The 12,416-nt window shown below is 40.6% G+C and overlaps 1 protein-coding gene across 4 annotated transcripts in view; it reads right to left on the bottom strand.

The window, feature by feature from the left end:
* Positions 1-3,439: 3,439 nt before the first annotated feature.
* Positions 3,440-12,416, bottom strand: part of AQP9 (aquaporin 9) — a 28,204-nt gene continuing 19,227 nt past the window's right edge. For all 4 annotated transcript variants that reach the window (XM_048318141.1, XM_048318138.1, XM_048318139.1 and 1 more), the window contains 2 exons: positions 11,983-12,200; positions 3,440-6,988 (listed from right to left, as the gene is read on the bottom strand). In XM_048318141.1, the coding sequence (XP_048174098.1) occupies positions 6,826-6,988; positions 11,983-12,200 (381 nt within the window). In that variant the 3' untranslated portion in view covers positions 3,440-6,825. The remainder of the gene's footprint in view (positions 6,989-11,982; positions 12,201-12,416) is intronic.

The raw sequence follows: 12,416 nt of genomic DNA, 5'->3' as shown, positions 1-12,416 counted from the left end.
TTTACTTAATATCTTTTAGGAATATATTTGCTTCTGGCTTTTCTAATTGCTAATGAAATTACCTGAAGCCAGATGTATAAAGAAGAACTCTGTTAAGCCCAAACCCTTTCTGTCCTGAACCTGGAAGGCAAGCTGCTTGTTACTAATTTATGCATCATATCCTGTAATACAGTGTTTCTCAGGGTCAATCTTGTACAACAAATAAAATCCACCAATACCTGAACTATATCTCTTGTTCTAGGATTTCCCTAGGAGGAAATCCAACTCCAGTGTACTGTAGATCTGCCCTAGTGAGATAATTATTGTTCTTCCAGGTTGCTGTAAGCATCTGATTAAAGGCAAGGGAAAAGAGTATATTGCCACGTGAATTTTTGGAAGTCCAGTTTACTAGCAGTATACATTTTGAAATTCCATGGAACCATGGGCATTTTGAAATCTGCCTCAAAATGGATTTTGTCTTCATGTAAATGGAATATTTTGTGTGGGGTCTGATGCTCAGTGGCTGTGAAAGTCTTAAGCAAGACAAGAGAGAAGCCAAGCCACCAAGAGAGAACCAGAGGCTGGCTGCCAGTTGTATTAGAAAAGCAGGTAAAAAACTTGAAAGCAGAAAAGACTATAGGTCCACTTTCAGGCAGGGTAAATATTTTAGGCAGATTTTATTTGTTTTAAAGCTGTATGGTTTGATTTCCTGTGTTGAATTTCAAAGAACCACCTGTGATAGCAAATGAGGCTTAAAATGGCTTCCACTTCAAGGAAGGATTTTGTCTTTTTGTGTCAGAACAGGTTGAAATGTGTGTGTGTTCATATCCATATTTTGTTCAGCCATCATATTTTCTTGGATTAGAAGCCTCTGAGGTGCTAATGGTATTTGCATATATGTTACATTTGCAAATGGCCTGTGACTTTATCTTCGCAGCTATGAATGCTTCAATGTGGTTCTGAATCAAAGTTTTTCTGTTTCACTTTCCTCCTCCAAGACTTGCTGGAGTAGCCTTTGCACTTGCTTTATCCCCTGAGATTCTGTGGAAATCTGGCAGCTGGATTCAAGTTTCTTTTTATTTGTGTTTCTGATAGCTGTTCTACAGTGCAAGCATCTTCAAAAAACATGTTGCTTCTATACCCTGAAAAGCATGAGCACCCAGGGGAATACATGTGTATGAGAGAAAATTCTCTGAACTGGAGCTGAACAGGCTTCCTGCCTTCGGTGGCAGAATGGTTGTGTAGCAGAAGTCTTCTGCAGTGTAGCCATCGGTTGCTAATGTCTTGAATGTCTGAGATGGAAATGAAGATGAAACAGTTCTTGTCTTTATATTGTGCAGTTTTAATGGAGAGGCCCATACTGCCTCTTTTGAGCAGATGCAGCAAGGTTCACAGGACTGGAAATTGCGTAAGTTATTACTGTGCTTTCCCTTATCCCCACTGAGATTTTCATTCTTCCTCCCTCCCCTGCCACCCCCCCTCCCTTAACCCCTCCACCTTGTTTCAATAATTTGAAGCTGTGTTCAAATCATCAAAATTTTTTCTTTTGCTATGAAGAACATCACCACCACAATTTAGTAATTTTATTCTAAAATATAAGTAATTTTGTAAGTCTATTTAAAAGGCATTAACAAAACACCTGACTCTTTAATTTAGCAGTGCTTGTTGCCAAGCATGTGCTGCTGCTTGGGCTTCATATTTGTTATCTGATGCCTCGGTCATGCTACAGAAAGTGTTACATCTGTTCAGTTCTGGCTGAGATTGCTCATTTCCTTCTATTCAGATGCTGACTTTTCAAGTCTGAACATATTGTTTACTTTGCTGCTTTTTCATTCACAGCCGTGTTTATAATGGGAAGGCAGGCAGGTTTCCTGAGAAGAGTTGTGCAGTGAAAAGAAGTACTGTTATTTCTGAGGGTGTGGAAAGAATCTTCACCTGTTAGACTATTACGTGCCTAATGCTGAGGAAATAATAGTATTAATGTGCCCAAACTGGTCCTCATAATGGTACTGAGAATGTCTAGGATGCAAATTCTGACATAATATGTTTTCTGATAGGTGATCAGAAATCATTGCTGATTTAAGCTGCTGGTTATTCATATTCCTTGTCTTAGAGACACCTTTTGAAGGAAGTTGTGGTCAGCAAAGAGAGAAAAATTATATAAATGTGTTGTGTCCAGCTTAGTACTATATGGATTTCTCTAATATTTGATTCAAATATACAAAGAAACACTATATTTAAAATATTTACCTACTACTTCCTCCTCTGAGACTATGCTATTCAACTGTGCAAACAAGCAGAGGCACTAACACTCACAGAACAATAATTAAAAATATTTAACAAGTTGTAAGTACAAAATAGAAGACAAAAATCTAAAATACTGATGGGCACTGCATTTTTTTTGCTGGATAATCTTGTGCTATTTTTAATAGTGGTTTGAAAAAGAAGGCTTTTAAAATTGTGCATGTTTTAAAGAAGCACTCTCTTATGCAATAACAATTGTACTAAGCAGAAAAAGAACAGCTGTTACTGGAAGTTACAGTTAATTGTTGTATTTTCCAGCACAAGGTTGTTTGGTGGGAACAGTGGGGAAAAAATGCAAGCAACTGCCAAAAAACAAGCATGTGAGGTGAAACTTGAATGTGCTCTCATGAGAACTTTCTAAGATTCATAAGTAACTGAGAAAAGCATGCTGTATTTAAATGTCTGGAGATGTATTGTGCTGTATAGAAAGAGAGAGCACAGCACACAGTGTTGGCAGAAGGAAAGGAGAACAGAAAGTCACAAAGACTGATAGGAGGGTAAGGCTTGTCAGGATGGATAGAGGATGAAATGCCTGCTGCCGCTTCATATAGTTTTGTTGGGTTTGTTTGTTTTGTGTTTTGTGGTTCTCAGAGTAAGTTTGAAGCACCTATTCTTTCCCTTGCTCCCATGGAACAGGTTTTCATGTGCTTTTTAAATGAAACAAGCAAAGCATGCCCCTGTTACAAATCTGTAGGGGAGAAGACAGATAAATTAGCTAGGGGCATTTTGTAAGCCCTGCAGGCCAAATCTGATGTGATATATGTATGCCTAAAAGCAATCTCTGAAGAGGGACTTCAGCCAAATATCCCACCTGGGTGCTGGCTATTGCTGGAGCAGTGGGAAGGCTGTGGTAGAAAGTGTCCCTGGGCAGGCTGCAGGCAGGAAGGGGAGAAGGGCCAGGGCAGGAGGCCTGACCCTATGGTTGTGTGGGTGCCTCCTGACCTGGCACTGCCCATTGCTCTGCTCTGGCACTGCTGCTGAGCCACAGAATCTGCCACAGGGGCTGTGCTCTGGGAATCCAGCTTGTTAGTCCATCTGTTCTTCCAGCACAAGGCTGGAAGAAACACTGTAGGTTGTAACAGGCAGCTATTTATTTCTTAAGTCCTTAGGTGCCAGAGGGGAGATTTCTTTTATATATAAAAAAGTAGAACTGGAATGCATTTATTAGGAATTGACTGTTTTTATTTTGAACCAAAATATTTGAACATCCAGATCCACAAACAAAACTCCAAGAAAGTAAAATGTCCGCCATTCTCTGATCACTTATCCTTGCCTGTATTGCCACCCATTGTGAATAATTTCACTGACTTCAATGAAACAACATGCAGTAGCCAACCTTTAACTCAGTGCTATTTGCAGCTTTCCAAATTACTCCAGTACTAAGTTTAGCTCTGAAGAACAAACACATTGCTCCCAAAAAGAACAAACCCCAAATGAAAGTTGAGCAATGCCCTGAAATTAATTCCTTTCAGCATTAAAATCATCAAGGCTGATTACTATTAACTCATTAACCAAAACATCTTTCAGCAAGAAAAACTTGTTTCCAACTCTATTATATTAGTTTAACATAAGTGTGACCACTGAATATCAGTTGGTATTAGAAAATTGCATAGTTCATGCAAAGTCAAAATACTTTTTTGTTTTCTATAAAACAGATAATGTCTGTATAAGTTTATGGAATGAGGTGATTGTTATTGTTCCCATTACATTATGGAGATGCTGGTCATGGTTTTGTAGTAAAGATTCAGCTGAGGTTTGTCCCAAAAGCAGGAATTCATTCCTTGAAATTTAAATTTTCAGATCCGAGATAGGCCTATAACATCTTGTTACTGAATGAAATTCTGGTTTTTGTGACTCCAGGCTTTTGTGACTGTGTCTCCAGAGAATTTACAAAAACATTGAATGATGAATTAAAGTTTAAAAATAAATTCTTAAGGCAAACGCAGAATTGACAACAAGTTGAGAGCATATTTAAGATACTATTTTGCTATCACACTAGTGTGTCGCTGCTTAAGATGTGCGTGTTAATAACTTCAGACAAGTCAATGTCACTCATACAGAAATTCTGTGCATAGGAATGGCATAAGTAGGAGAAACAAGATTTCATGTTGATGTACAGGCAGAACATGTTGTGATCAAAAGGGTTTTGAGAAAATGAACAACTTTATGTACCTTGGCCAATGCACAGGCACACAGCGAGTGTGGGTTGGTCCCTGAGTAGCTTGTATAAATAAACTGTCCTTTTTTCATTCCTGACCTGTAATCTCCTTTTCCATGTGTTTTCCATGGTGGATTAAAGGAAACAACATTGTGATGCATATGGAGTCTACTGACTATGCAAAATTCTAACACAAGTGATAATTTGCCCCTACCATTTTGGATAAGATTGGTTACATCCGGTTAATTAGCTGTTTATTTTTTGCACGGATATTTCATATTACACGTTGGAATCAGTGGAAGAGTAAGTGCCTTTCAGACCTGAGGGCAGCCCTCAGACTGTTTCTACGTCTGTAATCGCTCTCCAGACATAGAAGGTTGGCAGCCACCTGGGAGCGCTCCTGCCCAAGGAACAGGCAAGGGGTGAGAGACAGCGCTCCCTGAAAGGGTTGGGGGCAAACGAAGGGTCAGTCTGCAATTGCATTTACATCTCATCTTGGTTTATGTAGTGCAGCTTATCAATATGCAGGACAGATGATCTAGCTTGTCTCTGCTGCCAACAAAAGATCTAAAATTAGGACTAATTCACATTTTACTCTTGATTCTTCTCTGCTCAGATTGAGAACTGTTTTTATAAGCTCTCCCTTCTTGTTCCTGAGACTCTCCAGCCAGTGATATAAGGATGCAGTCAAATGTGCATGAATATAGCAGAATTTAACCCACGGCAGAGACACAGTGAATCAAATGAGCATTTTGCACAGGGCTGATATGTCTCTGGGCAGCCTGAGTTCATTACAGTTATGTAAGTTTTCTTCAAAACATAATTAAAGTTGGAATTATACTCCCTCAAGTATACTGCAATATCTGAATTTGAGCTGCAGCAAGCAAAGCTTTTCTTGACCTGCTATTTCTGTCCCTTTGCTGCATGAATTTGGCACGGCATCCCAGGGAGCGTGATCAAAACAAGCAGTGACAAAGGCCTGATCTGCCCAAATGCTGCGGCCGGTTCTGACCATGGTATTTTGTAAACCTCTTTTGCAGATATCACCTGGAAGCGCACAGGTTATTAGTGGCAACAGAAAGCATTCCTCACTTCAGGAGTTAAATCAGGAATGTAGTGTGGAATTTGAGAGAGCAGAGTTATAGGAATCCAAAGGGAAGAACTGGTACTCTGAAGTTTAGCCATCCATGAAAGTAGCTCAGGAGCATTGCTGAATTGGATGTCTGTTTATTCATGATCACCACCACCAACCATGGATAGATGTATACATAAGAGAAATAAACTTTGATTTAACTGAATACATTCAATTCACAATGACTAAGCAGAAATAATTTTATTTTCAAGGCTGGATATTTAGGAAGTGGTATATGTCCAACCTCTTCTCTTTAGCGAGAGAGAACCCACACATCAGAACTCTGATCTGGCCTTCCTTGGGGAATTCAGATCTAGGACTAGGTCTGAGACCAGTTTCTAATTTTAATTCCTTCTACCGAACTAAAAATTGCTCCCACAATGCAGATGAAATCCACCTATGCAAATCAGAAGCAGCAGGACACCTTAAAGCTTACACAGACATAGGCTTTGTGCTGGCCTCTGCACAGCATAAGCCTCTTGCTGGGCCATCTCCACAGGAATGAATTGTATCCAGAAAGCACAGCGGAAGAGCTTCAGATTAGTATTCCACATAAGGCTTTTAATACTGGGTAGCATAAAGGTCAAGTAAATAGTCTAAAAATAACTAAACATTAATGCTATGAAGACCCTGTGTAGAAGTTGTCATCTGGTGCTGATCTTACAACAAACAGTTTTTACCTTTTGTGATCATATTCTGAGTTACTAAACCTAATCACTGAGGAGTTGTTTTCTTGCTGTTCAATAGTGGCTCCATAAAATTTAGTGAATGATTTTAAACTGTTTCAATTGGCATTTAGCCAATTTGGGTATTGTTTTAAATGTTTAGACAAGACATTCTTGACAAGGGAGTAATGTTCTTGCATGTTAATTCAGCACCGAACCCATTAACTAGCTATGCATGCACTTTTGTATCAATATCTCAACTGTTTTCAGTTAATTAGGCAACATGATTAATATCATATGACTTGAATTAACAGGTCAGTGCATCATCTCACTACAATTGCATCTAGGAGATAACTCGATCCAAAAGCTATATGAAAATAACAATTTAGCCTTCTCATACTCAAGATAACAATTTTGAATGTGATCAGCCCAATGTTTCCTGGAAAGACTTCAATTTTGAACTTCTATACAGAATTTCTGCTTTGAAAGGTGAATTTGTAATTGAGGCATATGGGTTTCATACAGTGGTCCAAACAACCATTTGCATAAAAACTGCACAACAAAATGAAGAGAAAGTTCTTCACTTCTTACGCCATATTGGTCAATTCATATTTTGCATGTGCTTCATTTTCTTCTCCTGATTGAGGATCCGAGTGATGAATTTCAATAAAAATGACATAGATCATGGCTCCAAGTACACCTCCCAGCAGAGGTGCAACTATAGGAACCCACCACCAATTATTACCAGCTCTGTAAGACAAAAAGAACAAGAATTAGTGTTGTTTGTCATTCTAGTGAACACATACAGTGGTGTGGCACTTGCTGTAGTGTAGACCTTTCTATTTTGTCTCTCATTTCCGTAAATGAGTGACACCCGTGTCTGCCCTACCCAGGCTGGTTCTGATTGAAATGCTAAATAACAAGCACCAGGCATGTTGGTCTGGGTGCTGTACTTGCATTTTAAAAAATAAGGCCTTTTTACTGCATATCTATTTGGGGACAGAGGATGATTTCTCCCTTGTGAAAAGCAGGTTTCATTGACTTACAGTGAAATGAACAGGGAGATATTTATTGCCCAGCAATCTTGACTTGCGCTGTCCCCAGAGGCTTGTGAATAGACTTCCAGGATGTTACAAAAGTGGATTATTTCATCTGCATGGAAATTTGCAAGTTCACACCTGCAATAGTATATACCATCTTCCTCTTGACAAATGTAATAAATTAAACTGGATTTTGAGTAGATTTACCTTAAGCAATGTGATAAAACACAGTGACAGTAAAGTTGATTATCCTTGACTAGAGTGGTCAATATTCAAATTTCATTATATAGTATCTTATCTCTGTGTTTAAAATGTGGTGGCTTTCAGCAAGAGGCAAATAAATTAGAAGTTTTATACACCTAAAACTTAATCTTAGAATTTTTGTATTCACTAAGAAAGTCCAGCATGCTGACTCTACTGAAATGTTTACATTTGCACAATTACTGGGATTTAAATTTAAATATATAGATTTACAGGCATATTTAAAGTAAGAAGTCCACCACTGAACTGTATAAAACAATAAATAACAACCTCTTTATGCAGGAAAAATAGGCTGGTAGAATTGCTCTCCTTTTCCTGGAGGTCCACATTCAGACAGTAAATAACTTGAGTATCCATTTCAGAGCACAGTCTCTTAACTGTACTGATGCATTAAGGTGTTTTGATTTGATAACATGCTGTATTAATTGAATATGTGAGTCTCCAGTGAAAATCCAGCTACCTCAATTTCCTGCATATTGAAAATGGGGATTTTTTTTTTTTTTTTTCCTCCCAAAAATACAAAGGGACAAATTAATCTATGAGAGGAACTTTAGAGGAAGCTGCAGGGGAATTTTAAAAGTGTAAGGAAAATTATTCAGCACTCAGTTGCATAGATTTATGCAGAAGTGAACTTGTGTTTGTCATGATACAAGAATAGAACTGGGAAAATATTGGTGCCCTGTTGATGATACTCCTACTGATTGTTCAGAAATGCCTTGGATATGTATGTTTTACCTTTGGAATTATTTATATTTTGCCCTGAGGATATAAAATCACTCCTGATACTGTTTTACTGAGTTTATAAATCTGTTTGTTGTTGAATCATGGATGGCTGTTGAGCACTTGAATTTCTGGAACAAGCATGGACGAAGGTTTTATTGCATGAATCAGCAGAACAAAAGCTGTATCAAGTACTTGCACGTATTCTTCTGTGTGATGTGTGTATACCTGGGTGTGTAATGAAGGTGTTTCTTCGTGGGTTTCTCTCAGCTTGTTCCAGGAACTGGCATGTGCCCTGTCAGCTCCTGCATGACCTTCTCCAAATCATGGCCTGTAGTTGCAGCAGCTGCTGTCAGCTGTGCTTTGGATACCCTGTGCTGAGGTGCTGGCTGTAAACCCTTTGTAGAGGGTGCTGCCAAAACTGCAGTGAGGTCAGGACACAGCCGAGTTAGGAGTTTCCATGACACTCAGTGCTCTGTCATTGGCACAGGAGCAAGAACTGTCTGTGACAAGCACAGATCTCCAAAGGACCCTTAGCGCCCTTAGCCCTGGCTGTAACCCAGCGCCCAGCTCCGCTGCCAGCTGGGGAGAGCAGCCAGCCCCGCCTCTGCCATCACCAGGTGCTCTGGGCGCTGGGCGGGCGCCGCTTGTGCGGGGAGGAGGCAGCGCACGGGCCTGGCGAGCAGAACTGTGCCTAGCTGCGGAAATTCCCAGGAAACGGTGTCTAAGGTACATGGACTGGGAACTTCGACCCATTTAAACTTGAGATACACCTTTCAGTAGCCAGCTGCTGCGGGAAAGGGAGATACCGCTCTTCGTGAGGTAACCCGGGCTGCAGGGCTGCACTCCAGGAAGAATGCTAACTACTTCTGAGGCCGGTTTGCCATCCGAACCCCTGTGTTGACAAGAGATGCGTCTCCTGACCTTTCCCGAAGTGCAGTTTAGTTTAGCGCTGCCGACTCGTCGCCGGAACCGGCGGCCACGAGGTGTCAGCGTTACCGCGCTGAGCCCGCTCCGCTGCCGCTCGCTCCGCTCCGAGGGGCGAGAGGGCCCGTGGCGGACCGGGGTGAGGTGTTCCGGGGCTACCTTCAAATGCTGGCACAGACTACTGCTCTGAAGAGCCTTATCTCTCTCTCTCTTATTACTGTTCCATGCTCGGTTTTGCTGGCAAAATCCCGTCTGGTGCTTGGACTCAACGCTCTGGTTGTTTTCTCACTACAGACAAAACTTTGCTCCCCAAACTTTTCTTAAGCTTATCAGAATATTAAGCATGTTCTTAAGAAAGACTCCTGGGTTTCTGATGGGAGCCTTTAACCAAAACAAACCATTTGCATGGGCTAGGGAAACCACACCACAGCTTGTCTTCTGGCTAGGTTTTGGGGAGAATGCCCCTTCAGGTGCCTTTGTGCAAAATGTAGTAACAGCAACATTTAGAAAAGCCCTGCTCAAATGCATTCCTATCCTCTGGACAATTCCCAGCAGAAGGGCTTCACTCCAGTCTACTTGTAGTTCCTTGCCTGAGAACATGACAAAACCAGCATTTACTGGACCTGCAAGCACAAGAAGGGCAGAGGGCACTTCTCTGCTGTGATCGAATTATCTCAACGTTTAGAGCATTTGCTTAGGAACAGGGTAGAAGGTCTTGCTATTGTGTATCTATTCCACAGTGAGGCTTTCCCGGTGGTCCCTGGCTGTTCTGTAGACAACATTTGAAGACTCACTGACATGGACAGGGAGTGACTCAGTTCCTTGGGAGATGCTTCCATCCTCCCACCAAAGAACGTTCAGTGACTCCCCAGTCTTTCCTACTGCTTGGTTTGTGCAGCACTCCCCTCGTGTCACTGCGCAGGTTTTGTGCTCAGGTCCCAGTTCCTGGATATGCCTTTACTAGAGAGCTTAAGCACCTGTCTCGAAGTTGTGAATTCCTTTAAATGAAGATATCCAAGGTTTATCTGTCAACTGTTGCTGCACCACTTTAAGTTGCTCAAGCACAGCAGAGCATCAGGCAATTTAGGATCCTAACTACAATCATTCAGGCTTTTCCCATGGCTCTTCCAGCTACCTAGGCTCAAGTTTTTTTTAAGTCTCACCTACCAGCTAACAAGGCTCAAGTTCTTCCTAAATCTCACCTGGATGTGTACAGTAAATAAAGAAGAGCATATTCCTGTTGTATTATTTCCTTGAACTTGGTTATAGCTGTACCCTTTTAACTGAAGGCAGGGAGGAAGACTTCTTCCTCAATTTTTCACATTGTTGTGAGTTTATTCTGGCAAGGATCAGAGATCTTGTATCTTATTTTTTATGTTCACATTTTTAAATTTCATAGCAAGGTCTTTTTCCCTCTTTTATATAAATCCTTAAACTACACTAGGAAAGAATCCATATTGGTATAGTTGTAGAGTTTTCTTGAAGTTTTTTTAATGTAAATGAGTACGACCATACTTTTGGACAGAAGGGGATTTCACAGGTATTCTGTGACTAGATCACAGTACAATCAGGCTTCCAAACTCTTTCAGTAATGTAATAGCCTACTTCATAATTACCAATTAGATATACCATGGCTAATACCACAGTCAACAACTACTTGCAATTACAAATGTATGAGAGAGGAGAATCTTGAGTGTGGGATGTCACTCTGTCTGTCCTTGCTTTTTAAAAAAGTGCAGTCCCATGGTGCAGTGGTAAGAGCTACTGGGGAGGAAAAGTTTGGAGGTAACCAGACCAGTGACCTGACCTCCCACCAGTGGCTCACTAGAGCTGGATTACATTCAGCCTTGGCTCTGGCCTGTGCTGTGGCTGTGTGCCTGTTTCAGCTATGTCATGCCTGGCTTTTTTTTGTATGAGAAAAGCTTTGCTACTGCTTTCCTCAAATAAGGTACATGATTTGTGTAAATAGAAATCATACTGAATAAATAGAGATTATTTGTGCTTCTTGAAGTATCTAAAAATCTGTCTTAACCAGAGCTCTCCAGTGGCCTGTAGTACTACTGGGGATTCCTACTTGTAAATAACTGGGAAAACAAACAATACAAAAATAAACCAAAAGATCTGCTTCCCAATGACATCTTACTCTTCCTTAGATATCCCAGAGTGCCTCTTACCACAGATACGTGTAAGCTGTGGATTTGATGTGCAACTAATTAGCTGTGCATTGGGCCAGCCAAGAGTGTGTGCATGTGCACACAGAGATTGGAGAGGGCTCTGAAATGTGGGAAAATGAAGGGAGCTTTTTCATTCACTCCTTCACTCCAGCCAGGAAGTCAAGCTTTTAGATTGTTGTATATTTCTGCAATAACTCAGAAGTAATAATAGACTAAATCAATCTGACATGTCTCTGTTTTTTACAGCACCCAATAAATACTTCCACCTAATTCTCTCCTGATTTAATTTTTTTTTTTCTGAAAGCTGCAGGACACAAGAAGAGAGCACTCATATTTTCAGTGACCTCTAAGAATCTCTAATATTTTGGGAAAGGTCTGCTTGAAACAATGATTGATATTAGAGATTATGCATGTTTGATTTGCCCTAGGAGCAGGAAATCCTTTTTAAAGCCCAGTTCCTAGAGGATATCTGGCTTAAAGTGCATGAATAGCTGCTTCTGGTATGCAAAGAATTACCTGCATGTATATAAAGTATGATTTGGTACCATGTTGAATCAGGATCTTACTTTACTAGAAAAAATTTTAGCTAGGAGCATTTGACTTCATCTCCAGGCATACTTACGTGAATACTTCCATCCCCCATCCTGCCACAGCTGTGAAGAGCCTTGGGCCAAGGTCCCTGGCTGGGTTCATGGCACAGCCACTGTTCATTCCCAAGGAGCAAGTAAGAACAATTATAAGAAGTCCTACTGCAATTGGCTCCAGGCCCTTGGGTACGCTGTTATTTTTGGTGTCAAAAATAGCAAATATAGCCAGAAGAAGAACAGCTGTTGACATCACCTGGCCAAGGCAAAGAAAAGAATATTGAATAAATATGTGTAGATTCTTTCCAATAATGAAAAGAGGGGCTATGGCAGCTCTGTGGATTGGAGTGGCTTAGAGCTGGTATTTAGTTTTATCCCACTATACAGCATAGCAAAATTTGGAACTCAGTGCCTCTCTACTTCACAGTAATGAGAAGTTTTGATATCTGTGCTGAAAGACAAAGACAAGAAA

This window comes from Corvus hawaiiensis, chromosome 13 (assembly GCF_020740725.1).
Source record: "Corvus hawaiiensis isolate bCorHaw1 chromosome 13, bCorHaw1.pri.cur, whole genome shotgun sequence".
NCBI lineage: Eukaryota > Metazoa > Chordata > Aves > Passeriformes > Corvidae > Corvus > Corvus hawaiiensis.
Note: the sequence above shows the minus strand (reverse complement) of the source record. Positions and strands in the feature narration are given on the sequence as shown.